The sequence below is a fragment of the Episyrphus balteatus genome, chromosome 3 (genome assembly GCF_945859705.1).
Source record: "Episyrphus balteatus chromosome 3, idEpiBalt1.1, whole genome shotgun sequence".
In the NCBI taxonomy this organism is placed as follows: domain Eukaryota; kingdom Metazoa; phylum Arthropoda; class Insecta; order Diptera; family Syrphidae; genus Episyrphus; species Episyrphus balteatus.
The window spans coordinates 18188879-18209402 of record NC_079136.1 but is presented as its reverse complement, the minus strand read 5'-3'; the positions used below and the strand labels follow the sequence as shown (position 1 = coordinate 18209402).

General features: G+C 33.1%; 3 protein-coding genes across 3 annotated transcripts; 1 reads left to right on the top strand and 2 right to left on the bottom strand.

The window, feature by feature from the left end:
• Positions 1–7230: 7230 nt before the first annotated feature.
• On the bottom strand, positions 7231–8155 carry LOC129914426 (coiled-coil domain-containing protein 124). The gene is made up of 2 exons (XM_055993681.1): positions 7575–8155; positions 7231–7506 (listed from the first exon to the last, which is right to left on the bottom strand). Exons 1-2 carry the CDS (start codon positions 8024–8026, stop codon positions 7326–7328), a joined length of 633 nt encoding a protein of 210 aa, XP_055849656.1. The 5' UTR covers positions 8027–8155; the 3' UTR covers positions 7231–7325.
• Positions 8156–10008: 1853 nt separating this feature from the next.
• Positions 10009–11310, top strand: LOC129914197 (pre-mRNA-splicing factor 18). Its single transcript, XM_055993327.1, has 3 exons — positions 10009–10163; positions 10225–10348; positions 10408–11310. Exons 1-3 carry the CDS (start codon positions 10101–10103, stop codon positions 11253–11255), a joined length of 1035 nt encoding a protein of 344 aa, XP_055849302.1. The 5' UTR covers positions 10009–10100; the 3' UTR covers positions 11256–11310.
• Positions 11311–15729: 4419 nt separating this feature from the next.
• On the bottom strand, positions 15730–19981 carry LOC129916642 (inactive histone-lysine N-methyltransferase 2E). Its single transcript, XM_055996731.1, has one exon. The coding sequence runs from the start codon at positions 19978–19980 to the stop codon at positions 15769–15771; it is 4212 nt and encodes a 1403-aa protein (XP_055852706.1). The 5' UTR covers position 19981; the 3' UTR covers positions 15730–15768.
• Between the last annotated feature and the right edge of the window lie 543 nt (positions 19982–20524).

Genomic DNA, 20524 nt, shown 5'->3' with positions numbered 1-20524 from the left:
AAACATAAAACATTCAAGTAGAGAACTAAATAATAATATATATTGTCCAATTTATTAAAAAATTTTTTTTGTCTCGAAATAAAATAAGAGTCAAGAGTGATTGTTTTTTGTTGGTATAGTTTTTATGATTGGTTGTTGGCAGATGCAATCTCTGAAAAAAAAAATGCGCATTTAATTTAAGATTGAAATGCATGATATCTATACAAAACACTAAATGCGGATAGTTTAGAATAAAAAATAATACTTAGCTGATTATTACTTTAGCAGATGTAAAGCCTTGTTATCATATGCAAATACTCTATAGTCACGCAATTTTAATGTTTCGAATGGAACGTTTTTCTTTTTTGCGTGGGAAAATAATAATTAGCATTGCCGATTTATATATTTTGAAATTTTTATTTAGATAATAAGGGGCATTTTAAAAATAATATCTCATAAAATATTTACGCAAACTTTTCTACACAATAATGTGCCGAGATATGAACATTTTCATTTGGTTTTTGCTACCGGTAAATTATTATATTAGGTTATATAATAGGTGTAAGGTGCTTCCATTTAGCTATTAGCCCAATTGTTTTTTTTTTGTATTGAATTATCTTCCGTAGCTACTAACAATAATCGTATGAATGGAATCTTGATGACTCGCTTGGTTAATGTTTTCGTTTGTAACATTATTATGGAATTCCTATTGATATAAATATCTTGGTTCTACACACCTAATAGAAAGAAAGAAGGATTTAAACAAAATGTATACATCTATAAAAAAAAAGATAAGTAAACAATCAAACATGAAGTTGCGATCATATATGAAACTCGGGGCAGCGTATGTTTTGATTCTCTTTCTTGAATTATTCGTACTTCGGTATATAATTTCAGTCGTTCTTTAGAAACTATCAAGCTTATCAGAAATATCTTTTTGTATCTAAATCATGTTAATGACTTTAATTTTTATTTAACAGCGAAAGAATCCCTTAATTCATCGACAAACATAGCAAACAACAAGACTATGTAGAAAATCGCTTCTAACCTTCAAACACGCTGCATTACGAAACTGAAAACCTCTGAATTTGGGAAGAAATTTTTATTACCTTTAATTTGACACCAATATCGTCTTTTAACTCTATGAGATGCGCAAAATGCACTTTAACACCCTATCGGGCTAGGATGCGGATGGGGAGACCTGTGATTTTCGTAACTACTAATAGCCCTCTTTCACATCCAATTTGAATTTTTCTTTAGCTCGATGAGTTAAACAAGCAGTGGCCGTTCGCCGTCCGGTGTATTAACAAACAAATAAAATAATAGCTAGCCAAACCGTAATAGAGATTTTATTATAGTTTTCGAAACTTTCCTTCAATTTTCTGTGCTATTATTGCTTGCTGAAATATCGATGATCAAAACCAAAACGATTACTTTCCACTTAAAATTCGATTTCTCGACGAAAAGTCTTTAAAATAAAAAAAAGTTAAGTTAAAGGCATCAAAGTGGTTTTTGAAACACTTCAATACGATAATATTGAAAAAAGATACGGGCATTTAAAAAATTTTACCTTTAAGAGTTTAGTCAGTCTCACACTTCAACGATTGAGTATCGGCCGTTCAAAAAGTTTGTTTAATCGAAAAAAGATATTGTTTTGCTACACAATAATTGCCTATTTCCTACTAAACCGACTATTTAGAGCCGTTTTCTTCACTACAAGTTGAACTCAACTTGAGGATTTTTGTTCTCAACTTGTGATTTTGTTTTTCTTCACTAAAAGTTGACAGTTTCAACTTTCAATTCTCAACTTTCGAGGTGATCAACTTCGTCGACTGCCCAACCCGAATAAACTGTCGGCCAATAGAATGTCTGTAGTGTGCGGGGCCTCCAACTGTGATTAATGTAGCGAATAATCTTAACATATCTTAGAGGGTCTCTGTGGCGTATGAGAAACTTTTTTTAATGCATAATGTTTAAATTATTCTATTCTTGAGTAATGAACCAGAAGAGTTCTCCTTGGTAGACCAATCTTGGGGCTTTCAAATAGTTTAATTCGTCAAGCTATGTGTGTTTTGTATATTATGTTCAGCCTTAAAGAGCAAGCATAGAGTAAAGAAATTTTATAAGCTAAGCAAATGCGATATATAGATAGATGGGTTGATGGAAATCTGAAAGTAGTATTTGTGGAATCTATTATTGCTTTTTTTTCCAAATAAAGAACCAAAGAGCTGAGGCATTTTTGTCATATTTTGTTAGCTCAAAGCTGATGGTCTTGATACATTCAATTGTAGATGTAAAGCATATAATATTACCGATATCATGACTGAAAAATATAGAGGAGTGCAGCAAAGACTGAAAGACATAAACCTTAAAGCAGAGTTTATCTACCTTTCACAATCAATCACTATTTGAAATTGGTTTTGCTTTACATGCTGGGCCAAAATCAGTCACTTTTCCCGGTACCTTCAGAGAAGCATTTAAAGATTGAGCAAGAATCAAGATAAAGCTGGAATCAATAATATGATGATATGTTTAATACCTTGAAAAAACTAATGAAGGCAGATGAAAACAGAAAATAATGCATTAGGTTTACCTTACCTGAAGAAAATTTAAGAAGATAAGAAGAAATTTACGAATGAGAACAATTTTTTTTCACAATAGGGGGAAAATTTGGGAGCTTTGCTCATGAAAAAGCTAAAGAAACCAAAGGTCCGACGAATAACCATGTTTATTGAATAATAAATAAAATGACTCCCAGCAAAGAATCCCAAATTTCTTTTAAAAATTAAATCGGTGCCTTAAGCCTGAACTACATAGAAATACAAAGTGAAAAAAGTACAAAAAGTTTCTAATTTTTCAAATACATAATTTATACTTTTAAATGTCACATCAATAAATTTTATTTTTTGTTATTTTGTACTTATTTTGCATTTCGTCGGCATTATAAGAAAACTTCGTAACTCCCAAAATCAAAATTTTACAGGAGAGAAAAAAAAAGAGTAGAGAAACAACAGAGTAGTTGAGGAATAAAGTGCTGTACAAAATATGAATTTCACTCGGAGTTGAACATAGCTTGAGAATTTTTATCCTCAACTTAAGAATTCGGTTTTATTCACTTGAAGTTGACGTTTTCAATTTTCGATTTTAAACTCGAGAGTTGATCAACTTCCACTTTTCTCAACTTTCCTAAAAAGTAGAAGTTTGCCGACCAAACTTGAGAGTTTGCCTCAGATTTTTTTTCTTATTTTGCTGTAAAAATTTTGTTGGCAGTCATGAGCGTAGGAAGGGGGGGTCCTGGGTGGGCCAGGCCCACCCTAGAAAATCAATGGCCCACCCTAGAAAAACCGACAGTTCTACGGAACCTTTAGTCTGGTATTAGCTCCCACTAACATTTTTTTTTTAATATCGCTTGCTGAGAATTATAGGGCTGTATGTATGTTTAATAATTTAATTAATTTTTAAATTAAAATTAATTTTTCAATTAAATTTAATTTTTTACAAAATTAAGATTTTTGAACGTCAAATATCTTTTAAACGGTTAGATAAACGAAAATGGTGTCCAAGGCCTTTTTTGTAGAGTCATACAAGAATATGTAAAGAAACCTGCTAAAAAGCCGATTTATAAAAACATGATTTTTTTTAGTAGCAGGATAATATAAAAAATGGAAAATTGCAAAGCGAAGGACCTTTCCATTGATACAAAGATTTCATATTTGGTGAGTATATTCTAGAGATGTCTGGCAATCTATCGGAGTATAAAATCAAAAAAAAAAAAAATTCGATTTTTTTGAACCAGCCTTGTGTTTATGTATATTTTTCTTAGTCAGCGATATGTATAAATACTCCGTTTATATGAGCAGTCTAAAAGGTCGGATTCAAAAATTAGCTTTTTCAATTTAGGCAGTGTGTGAATTGCGTTAGATAGTAAACAGCATGTAGAATTTTTGACACTATTGAGGTTAATGTCGAATTCCTTTCAATTTTTTGAATCGCCTCAAAAAAATCGAATTTTCGGTGTTAAAAAGGAACATGAAAACAGACCGAATTCTTTTTGCGATTGTATGTGTGTCATTTGACAACAATTTTTACACGAACGTCAAGCTGAAACCAAAACAATTTTTGCAAAATAAAACCAGAGATTTCTTTGATCAACAATTTTGTTTATTTTCTTCGGTAATATAGATTTATTTTAATCAGAATCAAATTGAAATTGCAGTTATTATTAAGATCTGAGTGCAGATGAAGTAGAAGGTTATTATTTTGGCCGTATGCTGTGGTTTTACAGAGAAAAAATTTTCTGACGACAATTACGAGAAAAAAAGTCACAGGAACTATGCCAGGAAAAAATATATTTTGATCGCACATTGTTTTTTTTTATTGATTTCATATTTTTCCGCAATAAAAATACGATATTCAATTAAAATTTACTCTTTATTTGAAGTTGGTGTTCTCAAAAAAACAAACAACTCGAAGAAAACTTTCAGCTTGACGTTTGAGAAATGTCAAATGTTCCAAGTGTGTGTGCAAATCCGTGTAAATCTCTCAAAAAAGAGGGATTAAAAAAAAATCGAATTCTGCTTCGTTTGAGGCGAATTTTTTTTCTATGGAACATGATTTTCAGAAAAAATTCGCTTCGAGATCGCCGAAAATTCGATTTTTCAATTGAAAGGAATTCGACATAATAAAAAATTTTCAGCTGTTAAAAATTTATTGGGTTAAATTTTTGTTTGCTGATGCTTTTTTTTTTTTTTTATTTTAAAGGAGTATCATGGCAGAAAAAAGGCAGACAAAATTCTAAACAATAATCCATACAGCTGAAATTTTTTTTATTAACCTCAATAGTGTCAAAAATTTTACACGGTGTTAACTATTTAACGCAATTCACACACGGCCTTAGACCGTGTGTGAATCGGGTTAAATACTAAGCCGAGAATATATTTTTGATACTTTTGAGGTGAAAGGATAATTTCAGTTGTCAAAAATTTATCCTGCTCTAGGAGCCGGTTTAATTTTTATTTTCAGAGAATAAATTTTTTGCAGAATTTTTGGAGTATTTTTTTCAATAACTAATCAAAAACTGAAAATAAAGAAAGAAAATTGAAAAAGTAGTACAACATTATGAGTATATTAGGAAAAATTTATATTTTTCAATATATTTCTTTTATTGATGATGAAAAAAAATTTAGTTACCCGTTAATGGCAACACAAAAATAAAATTCTAGTGTTGGAAGTTTGTAAATTGTTAATATTTATACTTTTTTTTAAATCATTAATTCTTTCGATTTGCAGAAAAAAAATATTTATCTATGTTAAAAATGTATCCAAATTCACACAGCTAAATTAAGCCAAAGATAATTTTTTATTCACCAGACATTAAAATGTCAAAAATGTATCCTCTGCTAAATATTTAACATACGGCCTTAGAGTCACATAGTCACCCGCATGCAACAACTTTTATTTACAAATTTTTATTTTTATATGTACCTACACTTCTGGCTTAAGTTTCAAGAGGACCTTAAACAAAAAAATAAAGCAAATAAAATTGAAAACTTGGTAAGGTCAGTTTTTAAAGCCAATCGCTGTCATAAATTGCGACTGAATTCAACTTTTGTGTAGCTCAAAATAAAAGTAACTCCATCCAATTGCATTTCGATATATCAAGCTTTTAAAAAACGGAATACCATATTACACTACACAATATAAAAAGAAAAACCAGTAATTTTTTATATTGAAAGATATTAACAAAATACGATACCATTGAGCAAAAAACACACATTTAAAAAAAAAAAAATGAGTTACCCCACTATTATTTTAAAAAAAACGCATTTACCGATCGAATATATTATTAAAAATAAACTTTTGGCAAATTTTAAGTTATTAAAAACAACAAAGAGTGGCAAATTATTTGCCAATTAAAGGCGAAAATTAAATAATATATGCACGACTGTGTCACGTAGTTGCTGTAAACTAACACTTATGTTAGTTTACAGATTTAAATTTCAAAGAAATTTTGTTGATGTTGGGGAAGAGCCGACATTTAGGGCAAAGTTTTGTTAAGTAATTTTTTTTTTGTTATTAGACTTTTTTGAGAAAAACTCAAAATGCAGTTTTACGCCTGCAAAGTTTAATCAAAATCTTTAGAGCCGTTTCAAGTTCAAGTTATTTGGTATAACTTGAAGAATTTGTATGGGGGTAATTAAGGTAGAAAAAGAACAAAAAAAAAAACAACTTTCAGGATTCTATAAAAATCATTTGTACCAAATTTGAAGAAAATCAGTCCACTGGTTTATGGCTGTGGAAATGTGTACAGATGGACGTACAGACGCACGGACAGAATTCCTAGATCCACTTTTTCTTAATTATCCAACATCGTAATGTTGGTTTTGATTAACACCTCGACACGAAACCAATACTTGCCTTATATAGACCTAGTAAAAAAAATTGCACACTCATGGTTATGGCTTCAGGTCGATGATAACATCTGGCCCACCCTAGATGAAATCTCTAGCTACGCCCATGTTGGCAGTAATTGTGTCAACGAATTAATATTCCAAAGCAAACAAAAATCGAAAAATTAAAAACAAAATAAAATACAAATATGCTATGGATATGACAGATTCAAATTTTAATTTAAATAAATGACAGTTTTTGTTTCATATTTCATAAATATCCCAGGGATATTTTTCAAACTTGAACTTGACCAACTTTAGATCTTCAACTGGAGAAATGAGAAAATAATTAGTGGATAAAAAGAAATTATTACAACTTGCGTTTCAACTATCGAGTTAAAGTCAACTCTCAAATTGGCAAAACTCGAAGTTTGCTTCAAGTTGAGCAGTAGTGAAAAAATAACCCTTAGAGTTTTCGAAATGACTTCAAATTTTCTGGGTAGCTCCGCTGACATATTTGCTAAAAAATGGCATTCAAAAGTCATTTTCGAGAAAAAGGTGGAGTAACGAGATTTCCTAATGAGACCGACGATTTGTGTTTCGATGTAGTTCTAGCTTAACAAAAGGTTAAAATATAAAAATGGAAATGGCAATAGGAGTAGTCCCGACTTTTTTTGTTGTTTCTCTTAAAATAAAAGATACGTTTATTATTTAACTCTACTCTCGAGCTTGGTGGTTTTTTTTTTTTTTTAATAAATTAGTTTCTATACAAAAGTTGGAAATTTTTTTTTTTTACAAAACAAAATCATAATTTAATGCCTGGTCCATGTTTTTTTTTTTTTTTTTTTTGTTAGAAAAAAAAAATAAAAATTGAAGCCAAATCGGGATATCCACCAAAAAATCTTCTTAGAAATCCTCACAAAGATATTTCTATCATTCATTTATTTGTCATTGTTTTTAGTCTCGTTGATTAAATGGATTATCTGGCGATTTATTCCATTCTTTCATCAACATTTGCTTCCATTGAGACAAACGCAGTGAAGGATTCTCAGCTTTAATAATTGGCAGGTTAACAGCTTCAAAAGCTTTATAGGCAGCTCGCATACGTTTCTCTGGATGTTTTTCTTCACCTTCGATTCTAGGGAAAATCAAAAAAAAAAAAAAAGAAGTTAAACTATGAATTTCTGAGGATGTCAACAATCTCACCTCAAAGCAGCCAAAGCTTGATCAACATTCGTCGCCACAACAGTGTCCGCCATTGCTCTGTTAAGATTCTCCTCCAGAATCGGTTCGGGGACAACAACTTTCGCAGGTATTTTGGGAGCATTGATAAGTTCGACATTTTTGTTTCGTTTTTCGATTTCCTCTTGGATTTGCAATCGATTGACTTTGCTCATTGATTGTTTGCCTTGCGTTCGGATGGAAGACATTTCTTCGTCTAACAAAGCCTTGGCTTCGGCCTTTCGCTTCGCGGCTTCAGCACGTTTGCGATCTTCCTCTTCTTTGCGTTGCTTCTTTTTGGCTAAAGTCTTATCGTCATCTTGCCATAGACGATCTTCAGCTTCTTTTTCGGCTTTGGTCATGGCTTCTTTTTTGATGGCTTGTTTACGTTCGCGTGCTTCGACGGCTTTGGAGTTTAGACCCATTTTCTTTGGCATAGCGAACGAATTTAGATAGTTTTTTATTTGTTTTTAGTGGAAATGGAAAGCAAAATTTAATTTAAATTAAATTTTGTGAATTGGACAAAAAATTGATATGACTTGGTTTTTTGTTATGACAGTGACAAGTGAAAGTGACAGGTGGAGGTGGGAGAAAAAAAAAATTGATGTATAACAGTTAGAAATATTCGTACAGCGGCTTTTTTATGTGATTTAGCTAAGGCGCTATTTACATTATTCGTCATAAATTCTCAGTAATTAAAATTCTTGTTCTATTTTACCGAAGCTCTACCGAAGCTTTGAGATTTGACAGATAGCTTCGAAAGAGATTGTATAGCTCTTTAATACATCTCTTATCGAAATTTAAAAAATAAACAACTACAAAAACATAAAAGAATTTTCTTTTTTAATTGGTTTTGATTTGATTTTAAAGCATGAATTTTATCTTTTAAACTGAAATTATATGTAACATTCCATTACGGCCATATAATTCACTAGTTTAAAAAATACATCTGGACGTAAACAATGTCAAATGTCAAAAATAAATCCAATTCCATAATATTCACTACTTAAATCCAATCTTAAATCCAATTTTTTGAATCCAATCTCGTTAAATCCAAACAAATTTAAACTGCTCTCTGGAGGTCTGTTTAACTTTATAAATCCAGATGTAAAATTCATTTTCAAAGTGTTAAGTTGTTTTGTCAAGTATTTTGTGAAAGAAAAATAAAGATAAATCCAAATTTAACAAAATTTATTGAACAATCACATAATTTATTTTGAGTGAATAATAAGAACAAAAAATTAAATCCTTGGATTTATGAAATTCGGATTTGAGCGATTAGATTTAAAATTAACTTTTATCCGAACTAAATCCAGAGTGAATAATATGGCCGTTAGTTTTTGGGAAATCTCTATTAATAATAATTTTAAAATTATACCATTTTTGTACCACACCTAGGAATCGAACTTCGTATCTGCTTGTTGGTAGTCCACTACTCTACCCACTCAGCCATCCTAGTTTATTCATTAATGAAATCAAAAACTTAATCAGTTGAAAAGTTGAAATAGCAGAAATGTCAAAACAAAAGAATGTCCGAGCTAAATTATTCAATATCAAAACCACTTTTTGGTTTGGTCCGAGCTAGATTATTCAATATCAAAAATCACAAAACTTGGTAATTTTTCTGTAAAGCTTCTATAAATAAATTAACCAAGCTCATCCGAAAAACAAGCTCTCTTCGGTTAAGTTTCTTAAACAGTATTTAAACAACTTTTCAGTAATTGTTAAACAAGTTCTAACTTTTATAAGCAATTAAATTCTGAAGCAAGCTCAATACAAGCTGTATAAAAAGTAGTACCTACGAGATTTCAATTTAAGGCTTGGCCACACCGAAGGGTACATACGGTAGCGGTATGGGTAATTGTGTGGCATGTTTTTCATAAAATTACACGTATCGCTACCGCATGTACCCTTCGGTGTGGCCAAGCCTTTACAGAAGCTGTTGTGCTAGTTGGGTACTTTCATATAAAACGACTCAAATGACTAATTTCTGTTCTAATTACAAGCAAGTTGTCATTCGTGCATGTGAATGAATGTGAATTATAGTGCATTTATTTGAAAACCTTACTCAAGCGTTCGGCAAATATTGAATTAAAAATAAAAAAAATTAAAATGTTATAGAGCCCAATGAATAATTTTGTGCCTTAGAAAAGGGCTATGAAAGCATTTTTTACAGATAACCATGAGTTGTGAAAATTATTTTCATTGGACTTAACAAAAACTTGAACATAATACACCATGCAGTTGATCAAATTCGCCTATTTATTTGCCATGTTGCGAGAGAGAATGTGAAAAACGAACATAAAATTTAATTAAAAAAAAAATAATAATGCTGAACTCATTCACTTTGTATAACAGTTTGTCAAATCAACTGACAAATGTAAACCCCATTTGTTTATTTTTTCATCGAACTGTCATTTTGAAGTTTGCAGTCTGCACTTTGTTTTCATTTTCCTGATTTTCTTTATTTTGTGTAATTTTTTTACTAAAAAAATTGAAATTTTTCTAAAAATGGATATTCTAAAAGCTGAAATAGCACGAAAACGTAAACTCCTAGAAGACAAGCAAGTTATGGTAAATCAAAAAACAAATAAAATCCTCCATAGAGTCTATAATAAAGGTTGTCCATTTGCAGGGTGAAAAGAAGTATTATCGTCGAGGCGATTTAAATGCCAAAAATACTGAAGAAATTCTACAAAAAATCGGCTATAAAGCTGCCGAATTAGAAAATAAAACAGATGCTTCACAAGAAGGAAATAGTAAGCAAATAAATATTTAAAAAACTTCCATAATTCCATCCAAAACTGTATCATTTTAGGTAACATACACAAAAACGTCTCTGAGACGAACATTTTACCTCGAGCCGAAGTCATTCGTCGTCTTCGTGAACGAGGTGAGCCAATTTTCCTATTCGGCGAATCAGAAATTGAATCTTTTCAAAGATTACGTTATTGTGAAATCTCACAGCCAGAAACAAATCGTGGCTTTCGAAATGATTTCCAAGAAGCTTTGGAACAAGTCGATCAGGCTTATTTAAATGAAATGTTTGCCAATGCTCCCACAGCCAAAGTTGAAAAGCAAACAGATGAAGCTGAGATAGATGACTCAGTTAGTTGGGAGTCTATTCATGAAATGGCTAAAACAATGGGTCGAGGGAATAAAGAACACGATATGGATGTGATTATTACTCTTCTAACTTTCCTCTTGAAACTCTGGAATGACCAAATTACATCTTATTCCGCTCAAGAAAAACAATCGACAAAAGTCAAAATGGCTAGAGTAATCTACACACAAACTAAAGAATACGTAAAACCGTTGTTTCGAAAATTAAAACATAAAAACTTGCCGGATGATATTTTGGATAGTTTGAGAGATATTACAAAACATTTGTTGTCGAGAAATTACATTCACGCGAGTGATGCGTATTTGGAAATGGCTATTGGCAATGCTCCATGGCCAATTGGAGTGACTATGGTTGGTATTCACGCGCGTACTGGGCGGGAGAAGATTTTCTCGAAGAACGTAGCGCATGTAATGAATGACGAAACACAGAGGAAGTATATTCAGGGATTGAAAAGATTGATGACCAAATGTCAGGAATATTTTCCAACAGATCCGTCAAAGTGTGTGGAATATGTGAGCAAGAAAGATCAGGATCAAAATTGAGGATTTGATAAATTAATTCTTTTAGTTTGTAGGACAATATAAAAAAAAAATACAAAATTGAATTAAATTGTATTTGTTTTACTTTAATACCGAAATACTTGTTGTAATTAGCTTATTTAACTTTTAGACGTGTTTTATTCGTAAATGAGTATTTAGCTCAGTAAAATTTTATACGGTAAACAACAACAAATTATTATTACTAAAGAAGTAAAAATAAACAAAAGTAGGTATTCTTGTAGGTATTACTTGTTGTTAACAGAGAAAATCTATTGTCTAAACTCATACCCTTTTGATCCTTGAATAACAAAGGATTACTAATAATAATAAATAAAAGTAATCCGTAGTAGTTGTTGTTATCAGTGTAAAATGTAAGAAATTTCCTTAGCTGCAGCAAATATGCTTCCAAATCATGGCTCGTAAAGGTGGTTTTCATATTCTATACAACAGATAAGATTGCATTTTTGTTAAAAATTATAGTGGAACAAGAATCATAGGTACATTTGATTTTTTTTAGTAAAAAAAAAGCGGTGTGACTCGATCAGTTTTCAATTTATTTCATCCAGGACTCACCAATCTTTTCACATTCATATAGGGAAACTAATCCTGTTGGAAACAATAAATCTAATTCTAAAAAAGGGGGGGGGGGGGTATAGATTTAAACCCCGTTCGCCCCTGAAAATAATAAATGTTGGAAAGAATCTCTATTTAAATACCAAAAATCGATATTCCAAATGTTGGGAAAAATATATATATTTTTTTTGAACATGAATGACCAATAAAATATCAAAAATTTAAGAATTTTCTACTGAATGACTCCATACCTACATATTTTCCCTTCTTGTTTTCGACAACCAACAAGGTGCTGGCATGGAAACACCACTTTTAAAATTTTAAAGATTTTCAAAAAAAAAAAAAATTTAATGCTCTTGCAACCATACTCTTAAAGTCGCTACTAAAATTTTATAATTTTTGAATATTTTTGTAAATAAAAAATGTATAGATCTCTTTTTGTGAATGTATCTATGTATATAGTCCGGTCAATTTAGGCATCCGAGTTTACATTAATTCCCAGCAAGCTGAAAATTGGTAGGATTGTTGGAAATACCATTATAAATTAAATCTTAAAAGTCCTCATCTATCCAAGGCCTGGAAAAAATTTTACATGGGGTCAAAGGTCACAAAAACTGGTTTTTCACTATTTTCAGCAAAACGGTAATTTCAATACAAAAAATGTAGACCAGATTATTATCTATAAAAAGTGTCACACTTTTTTTCCTAAGACCCACCGTTTCTTAGCTATAACGATTCAAAAAGTTGAAGTTAAGTTGTAATCGTCATAATCAGGCCTATTCTGAAAAAAAAACTCCCAACTGAAAAGTTCTTGAAATTTCATTATTTTTTTAGCTTGAATTTCGTTCTTCATTGGTTCAGAATATTGGGAAAGCAAAAAAAAAATGGAAATTTTCACCATTTTTCCGATTTGGGCCCTTCTCCCCAAACCATTTCCCTGGGAATTTTTGTTTAGACTATGTCTGAATATATACAGGGCGTCCGAAAGAGAATGGACAACCTTAAAACGGCTGATAGCTACACGTATGACTTTTCTAAAAACAGATAGCAAAAAGTTCTATCGCAACCAGTTCATAAAATATTGGCTTTTTTTCGTTCAGTGTATTTTAAATTTTATCATCTTATGTTTTCGTTAACTACAAGGACGAATGAATGAATTTTATTTATTTATTTTTTTTTTAATAATTTTCTACAATAATTGGATGAGTACATAAACACTTAAAAAATTTCATATCTATTGCACATTTTCTTTAAAAAAAAATTTAAATCTGTTTTTCGATGCAAAATGTAAAAAAAGTATTTTATGAAAAATTTTAAACACCTGTGGTATAAAATGAATCTATAGAAAACTAGGTGGCCAAGTTTCTTAAAAACATTCTCGTCTAAGGGGAATATTTTTAAGATGATGATCATAAGATTATCATCTTAGGTTTTTCGACTTAAAATGACCTCCGAAATCTATGGTTTTCATATGGGACGGTGACTGTTGGACAACCTGTATTTGTGGAAAAAAAATTCTTTAAATGAACAAAGAGATATACATATGTATGTATGTATATGCATACCTTCATACATATATATATATCTATGCACGTACGAGCACAACAACGTTCTTTTTTTTTGTAAATCATGCAATTTTTTAATTTTTTTTTTTTTTTTCAGAAACTTCCAATGGGAAAAATTCGCTACTTTTTCCCGAAAAATCGATGCTTTTAGAATCTCACGCTTTCTATGCGTAGGTATTTCGGCACACATATTTGATAATATTCCAGGATTTTTTTTAAGTGTTTATTCTATTTTAGGTTAAGTGGAGGCACGTTCAATCAGTGATTAAATAAGAAGCGACTAATAGGGTCACTGTGGTGTATGAGTAATTTTTTTTTATAGAAAATCTTTTAATGCAAGCTGTTCTATTCTTGCGGAAGTAATCCGGTGAATTGACCTCTCTATTGACCGTTCTGTTTTTAATGGTTTTATTGTCTATACGAACACTTGCAATTGTTATATAGCACAAAATGTTGGCTTGCAATTAGCAATTTCAAATTTCAACAAAGAGAAATAACGATATCTACCATACATACAGGGTGTCCCAAAAGTTAACGTCGAAACGAAAACGGTAGATAGGGTAGGTGGTGACAGTTATCAGAAAAATAATTTAAAAAATCGCAGCCATATATTTTGTGAGTTATGGGCATTTGAAAAAAAGTCGAAAAAATGGTCACCCTGTGACGGTTTTTCATGTGCCGTGACTGCAAGTCTTAATTCTTCTCATTTTTTTTCTTTTGTTACGTAACCTTGAATAACCCTGCTACCAAATGCAATAAAAAATCTTAACTCAGCTGCATCAGTTTTATAGCAAATATTACTTTTTTGCCCAACTAAGTACTAAAAAATTTTACATGACTCTAATTCAATGAACCGTAGTGTAAAAAAAATGCACTACGATGTTTCGGCAAGTTACCTTAAAAGTTGGTGTGTTCAATTCTCTTTTCAAAATGATATAACATTGTTGAGAATATTCCATAAGTAACCGAGATAAAGTTTATTTTCTAATGAAATCCGACTTTTTTATTAGGTAATTTTTCCATATTATTTAAGTTTTGTACCCTTTCAGAACCTTTCAGGATACAAAAACTTAAATAATATAGAAAAATTACCTAATAAAAAAGTCGGATTTCTTAAGAAAATAAATTTTATCTCGGTTATTAAAAAGTTATTAAAATTAAAAAGTTATAAAATTCCAAACTCAAAAACACAAGGAAATTGAAATTTGCGATGCGGCGGTACTTAATGTTAATATTAAGGGCTGAAACTTTTACAGTATTTTTTTTCGTCATTTCCAACAATATTTTCGGTAATGCTTTGAATAAAAAAAAATTTTTTTTTTGAATCAGTCTAATGTACATATTCATATAAAGTTGTTATACAAGTAGTTTTTATACCTGTAAAAATAGACCCTGTGTCTGCGTGTTATAACCTATAAGTATCTGCTGAACTAATGTCGTTTTCTATTGACGAATCTCAGAATGAGATTTGTGAATTTGACAGCTGAAAGGGGGGGTGAAGAGGGGAAATAGTGGACAAATCTCAGATTTGCGTCTTGAGATTCAAAAAAATGACAAAAAAATGAATCTGAGATTCAAGAATCTGATTCTGGATTTTTATCAAGATTCACGCATACAAACACACGCACTTTCACACACACACCTCTGTTTGACATTTGTCTGAACATTTGTTGTTGTTTTATTTTTTTTATACGCACAGATTTCGCACACAATTACAAAACTAGATTTCATATTCTATTTGAGGTGAAAAATCTGAGAATTTTACACAAAAATCTCAAAAGTCAATAGAAAACGACATAATTTTTTGCTTTTCGATTTGTTAATTAAAACAAAAATAATTTATTTATTTGTATTATATTTTTTATTTATGAAAAAAAGAAAATACTTTGTTACATAATTAATTGAAATGTTCGCAAACATTTAATTGTCCAGCTTATTATCTAAATGAAATAAATATTAATAAATTTAAAATAATAAATAATAAATTAATAATATTATAAGAAAAAATAAAAAAAAAACTAAGAAAAAATAAAGTAAAATGAAAAAGAAATAAAAATAGATGAAAGTTATCTGGATGAAAAGAAAAAAAAGTTCATTATAAGAGTTTTGCACGATTCGAGAGTCTAATGGGAAAAAAATGCTTCCAAAAAAAACTATTTCAATTATTTTGGGAGGCCTTCATTGATATAATGAAGTCCGTTTTGTGTTTTTCAAATTAGACTCGCAAAAGGTCGCCTTTTCGTTGTTCTGTGGGAAATTTATCAAACTGCATTAACTAAAATACATTTTTTTAAATATCGTATAGAAAAAAATTTGTTACAACTATTTTAATACACACACACACACACGCAAGCGCACTATTAGCTATTTTTTAAGGTTTAACTGCTCTTGGCTTCATCTTGACTTGGAATTGGCTCATCCTCAAAATCTTCATCGTCTCCAAAGAGCAAAGCTTCTAGACTCGTTTCGAATGGTGTCTTTTTTCGTTGTGTGGGTTTCGGTGATGTTGGAGCAGGAGTAGTTGTAGAAGGAGAAGGAGAAGAAGAAGTGGAAGTTACTTCAGGAGCAGCAGAAGTTGTTCCTATCAGGGCTTGAGGTGTTGGACTTTGATGGGTTTTTGCTGCTTTCGTTGTTGTAACAATCGTTGGTCGCGGTGTTGTTGTGGTGGTGGTGGTAGTTGTGGTAATTGTGGTTGAACTAGTTGGTGCTGGAGCAGGCGTTGATGTGGTCGAGCTTGCTGTTCTAGGTTCCACTCGAGTCAAAGCCAAGGCCATTGGGCGTTCATTCATTGGCTTAACATCATGTTCAGGTTCTTCGTCATCATGTTTGTAACCCGGTGGGTAGATAGGCTTGAATCCTCCTTGCAATTCCGGCTGGAAACTATCCAGCTCAAAAGATTTCGTTGTTGCTTCCTCTTCATCTGAAGATCCAGCTGACGATACATCCGCACGGTTGATGTTGTTCTTCTCATAAAGTGCAGCTGCAGGTCGCTCAGTTGTACCATGATAGATATTCCACCCATTCGATGCAATCGGAGAGCTGGTCGCCGTATCCAGACTCATGCTTGGATAAAACGGCGCCATAAAGTCCTTTTCAAAGTTTTGTCCTCTCGTATCTAAATCTTGATTGAGAGTATCTTCAGTTTGTTGGTCACGAATTTCTCGAATCACAGGAGTTGCCAGATTGACACTTGAGAATCGGTCCTGCATGTATGGATGGATTCCATGGTAATGGTTGGGTTCCGTTGGTGTGTAGGCAATAGCGATTGGTGTCTCAGTAACAACACTCTGTGGATAAGCTCCATGCACGATTCTTGGTGCAATCACCACTCCAGGATCCCGATCAAGCCTATCGATTTCGTTGTGGTATTTTGGACCGAATCCTGAGTAAGACAGATCTGGCTTTTCAAGGGGATATGGGAATTTATCTTTGGCCTGTTTCTGCTGAAGAGTATGCACTTTGTTTTTGACAACTAGAATGGGTTCTTGTGGCTGATCACGAATAACAGAGAAGGGTGTATTTTGATAATCATTTCCAGATCCTGTTGCAGCTCCGGATTCCAACTGAGCAACCATTGGAACGGGTTCCTTTGTTTCAGCTGACTCATTGATATCATGCTCAGGCCCGTTTAGGGAAGGCTTAACTGGGTAAACAACATAGAGACCTTGAGTGGGACTTGTTTTTTCATATGAACTTTGTGATTCTCCCGATACCTTAATCTCACCGGAATCTTCTGAGGATTTCTGTTGGGATTTAAGCATTTGCAAAGTTACCACTGGTTCCAGCTTGATTTCTTCCTTTTCATCCATCTTCATCACTGGCTGAGGTGGGTCATTGATAACCAGATCTTCTTCTTCAAAAGCTGCTAATCTCTCAGTAGCTGGACCACTTGGTGGTTCTGGTCTAGGTTGATATGGATCTGGAATTGTCTTGTACACTGCATGACGTTCATATCCATAATCGAGTGGTCTCTGGAGCTGTGGAAGCTGTTGTGGACGACGGAGGAAATTACGATCCACAAACTGTGGGGGATATGGTGAAACTCGATAGATGCGACGATTTGCTTCTTGAGGTGGTGGTGGTGGAGGGCCTCCAGGATATTCTGGAACTCGAGTTACTGGATAACGTCCGGCCACAGGTTGACGACGATGAGCGAATTGTGGGGAACCCGGTCGCTTCTGAAATTGTGGATGTTGTTGGATGCGAATATTTCCGGGCTCTTGATTGAAGTTAGTTGGGTGGCCTTGAGAAAGCTTAGCATTTGGACGGAATTGTGGAAGAATATTAGGCAGGGGTCTGTCAGGGTTAGGGCGATTCATGCCGGAGATGGGCTTGCGCGTGAATTCGTTGTACATGTAAGCGGGTGATTGTGGTCCTGGAGGACCGTGGCTGGGACCGTTTGGTCCATTTGGTCCAAGTGGTCCTGGTGGGAATGGTTGTCTATTTTGAATGGGACTTCTGCTAGGCTGCTCATGATACTCTGGTGGTGGACGTGAATGGAAGTGTGGTGGTTCCATGTGTTGAGCAGGTCTATGACCCTCATTTTGCTGGGGATAGTTTTGGAAGGTTGGCACCTGCTGAGGTCTCTCCTGAGGCCCATGTTGTTGAAGATGATGTTCACCTTGACCTTGATTTGGGTTCTGAGGTTGACGTTGTTGATTTAGATTCAGAACTTCATGTTGCTGGATGAGGACATCTCCTTGATTCTCAGTATTGTATTGAATTTCATTTGCCTGAGTGTTGGGAGTAACTGTTTCTGGATTCGGGAAGACTACTTGATTTCCAGCTTGTTGCATCTGAAGGTGCATGGTCAGGGGCTGAGCGTGTCCATTTACTGAACTTCCATCGGCTGAACTATCAGCTTGACCCTCGTTAGCTGGAAATCTAATATTACTTGAAACTAAAAGTTCTTGAGTCTGCTCTTGGTTACCAATCTGTTGGAAACTAATAGTGTTCTTGTTTGTGTTTTCCTGTGGTGGATAAGCCGCATTGATATCTTCATTAATCACTGTTCCATATTGAACAGGGGGTTCCTTGGAGAAAAGTGGTTCCTTTTCAACACTTCCCATGAAAGAATTGCTTCCAACTGTTTGTTGACTTCCTAGGACAAAAGTAGCTGATTGCTGACCAGGTGAGATGACAACATTATTGATATTCGATGTGGGATGATATTGCATCACATTCGGTTGTTGAACTTGGTATTGAACATATTCTCCATTGAAGTTACCTCCAGATTGTGATTGGTCGTGGTTTTCTGAGTTCAATTTGTTCTGATGGGTTTGCTTCGATGGATGAATTGATAGAGTAGCTTGAACTGAAGAAGGTGGCTGTCTGGATTGGTTAATAGGGCTTGGCTGTCTAGTGCTACTGGGGCCTATAGTTGTTGCTTGGTGCATAGAGAATGGTGAAGGTTTTGATGGCGAAATCGGTCTCATAAGGTTACCCTGAGCGTCAAGACCTTGATTTTCAGAAAGTGAGTTAGCTTCTTCTTCTTCAGCAAGGCTATTAAAAAGATCAGCTAGTGACAAGTTGGGTTCATTCTTTTGACCAACGCTATGATAAACATCGCTGGCATCCAGTTGTATCGGTTTCTTAGTTGCTGATGATGGAATTGGACTGAAAGAAGGTGGGCTATCAGAAAAGACAACAGGATTCCTGAGAGTTGTAGTTGTTGTAGGATCTGTTGGGAAGATCGAAGCTTGTGGAGTTGTTTTACGAGTTGAAGTCGTACTAGGAGTAGTCTTTGTTGTTTTTGGAATAGCAGTTGTGGTTATTTTCTTGGTGGTTGTTGTAATTGGTGTAGTGGACTTTTGTGGAGGTTTTGTCTCTTGCTTAGTTGGTTTTCTCGTCTCTTCAGAAGATGTGGAAATAGCTAATGTAGTTTGGCTGTATTTCTTTGTTGGTACAAACTTCTTTCTTGTTGTTGTAGTTGTTGCAGGGGTAAATGGAGTTGTTGATGAAATTGGTTTCCTTGTGGTATAAGTCCTTGGTGGTGGTGTTGTTGTAGTTGTCGAAGCTGTAGTTGTAGTCCTTGAAGTTGTTGCATATACAACTGAATCAGTAGCTGGTTGTAACTTTGTAACATTTCGTTGAAGATTATAGTAATGTGGTGATGATGAAGAAGGGCTAATAGATGTTGGCAAAACGGTTTGACCTTTCTTGGAGTTATAGTTCTTGTTATTTCCTTGATATTTCAAATTCGCATATGAACTCGAAACCAAGGGATAGACGAATTTTGAAGATGAGTACTTTACAGGAAGATTAAGAAAGTCATGGAAATTTGGTGAAGATCCACCAATAACAATTTTTTCCTTTGGATCGAATACTTCGTTAGCTGATGTTTCAAAACCAGCTTTTTTTGAACTAAAATCTAATTGTCCAGAAATAGGATCTTTGCCAACATAAAATGGTTTGCCATCGTTAAATATTTGATTCGGTAGAACATAGCCAGAGGGGACGAATTCATCTTCTTGAGATCCACTGGTATCACGTGCTTCAGGTCTGAGATTTTCATCGGAGGTTGTTGGCAGAGCAGAACCAAGAGTGCTGAGAGCCAAGGCAATTGCTATGGCAATTTTTAGCTTCCCCATTATAACTGAAATGAGAAGAAGAGTGAAATGATATTAAAGAAAAAGACTATGTACTAAAAGTACTAAGAAAGTACTAAATATTGAAATTGTACTGGTTAAAAAGTGAAACTGTTTATGTTGTTTATTTAGTATCTTCCGAGTATATACAATTAATTCAAGTGTGAAATATTTCTTTGCAAACACTTCTTTTATGGTTAGAACAAGTGTATATATAGCTGAATACATATATACACTCATTATGGTAGCAAAAAAGACAGCAGTTGAATTGGCATTTTTATTAAAATGTCTCTTTTTTAACTTGATTTTTACCTCGCTCTCTGTGATATGTGTCTTCTTTCATTAAATCAATTTTGTCATCATCATTATCATCATCACATATGAAAATGAAATATACCTCTGGATGATTTTGCTACCACCAATTTTGGTAGCTTAATGCGCTTGGTGCTTGCAAGTATTACCTTTTTAAGTATCTTCATCGATCAATCGAATGGAAATAGTTGAATAGGATTTTGAAGTGTGTAATTTCTTGTTAAACATCTTTTAG

Coding starts and splice junctions, on each gene's coding strand:
- LOC129914426 (XM_055993681.1), bottom strand. CDS start 8,026: ATGCCAAAGAAAATGGGTCTAAACTCCAAAGCCGTCGAAGCACGCGAA. Junction 7,507..7,574: donor CAAGCTTTGGCTGCTTTGAG/GTGAGATTGTTG, acceptor GATTTTCCCTAG/AATCGAAGGTGAAGAAAAAC.
- LOC129914197 (XM_055993327.1), top strand. CDS start 10,101: ATGGATATTCTAAAAGCTGAAATAGCACGAAAACGTAAACTCCTAGAA. Junction 10,164..10,224: donor TAGAAGACAAGCAAGTTATG/GTAAATCAAAAA, acceptor GTCCATTTGCAG/GGTGAAAAGAAGTATTATCG. Junction 10,349..10,407: donor TGCTTCACAAGAAGGAAATA/GTAAGCAAATAA, acceptor GTATCATTTTAG/GTAACATACACAAAAACGTC.
- LOC129916642 (XM_055996731.1), bottom strand. CDS start 19,980: ATGGGGAAGCTAAAAATTGCCATAGCAATTGCCTTGGCTCTCAGCACT.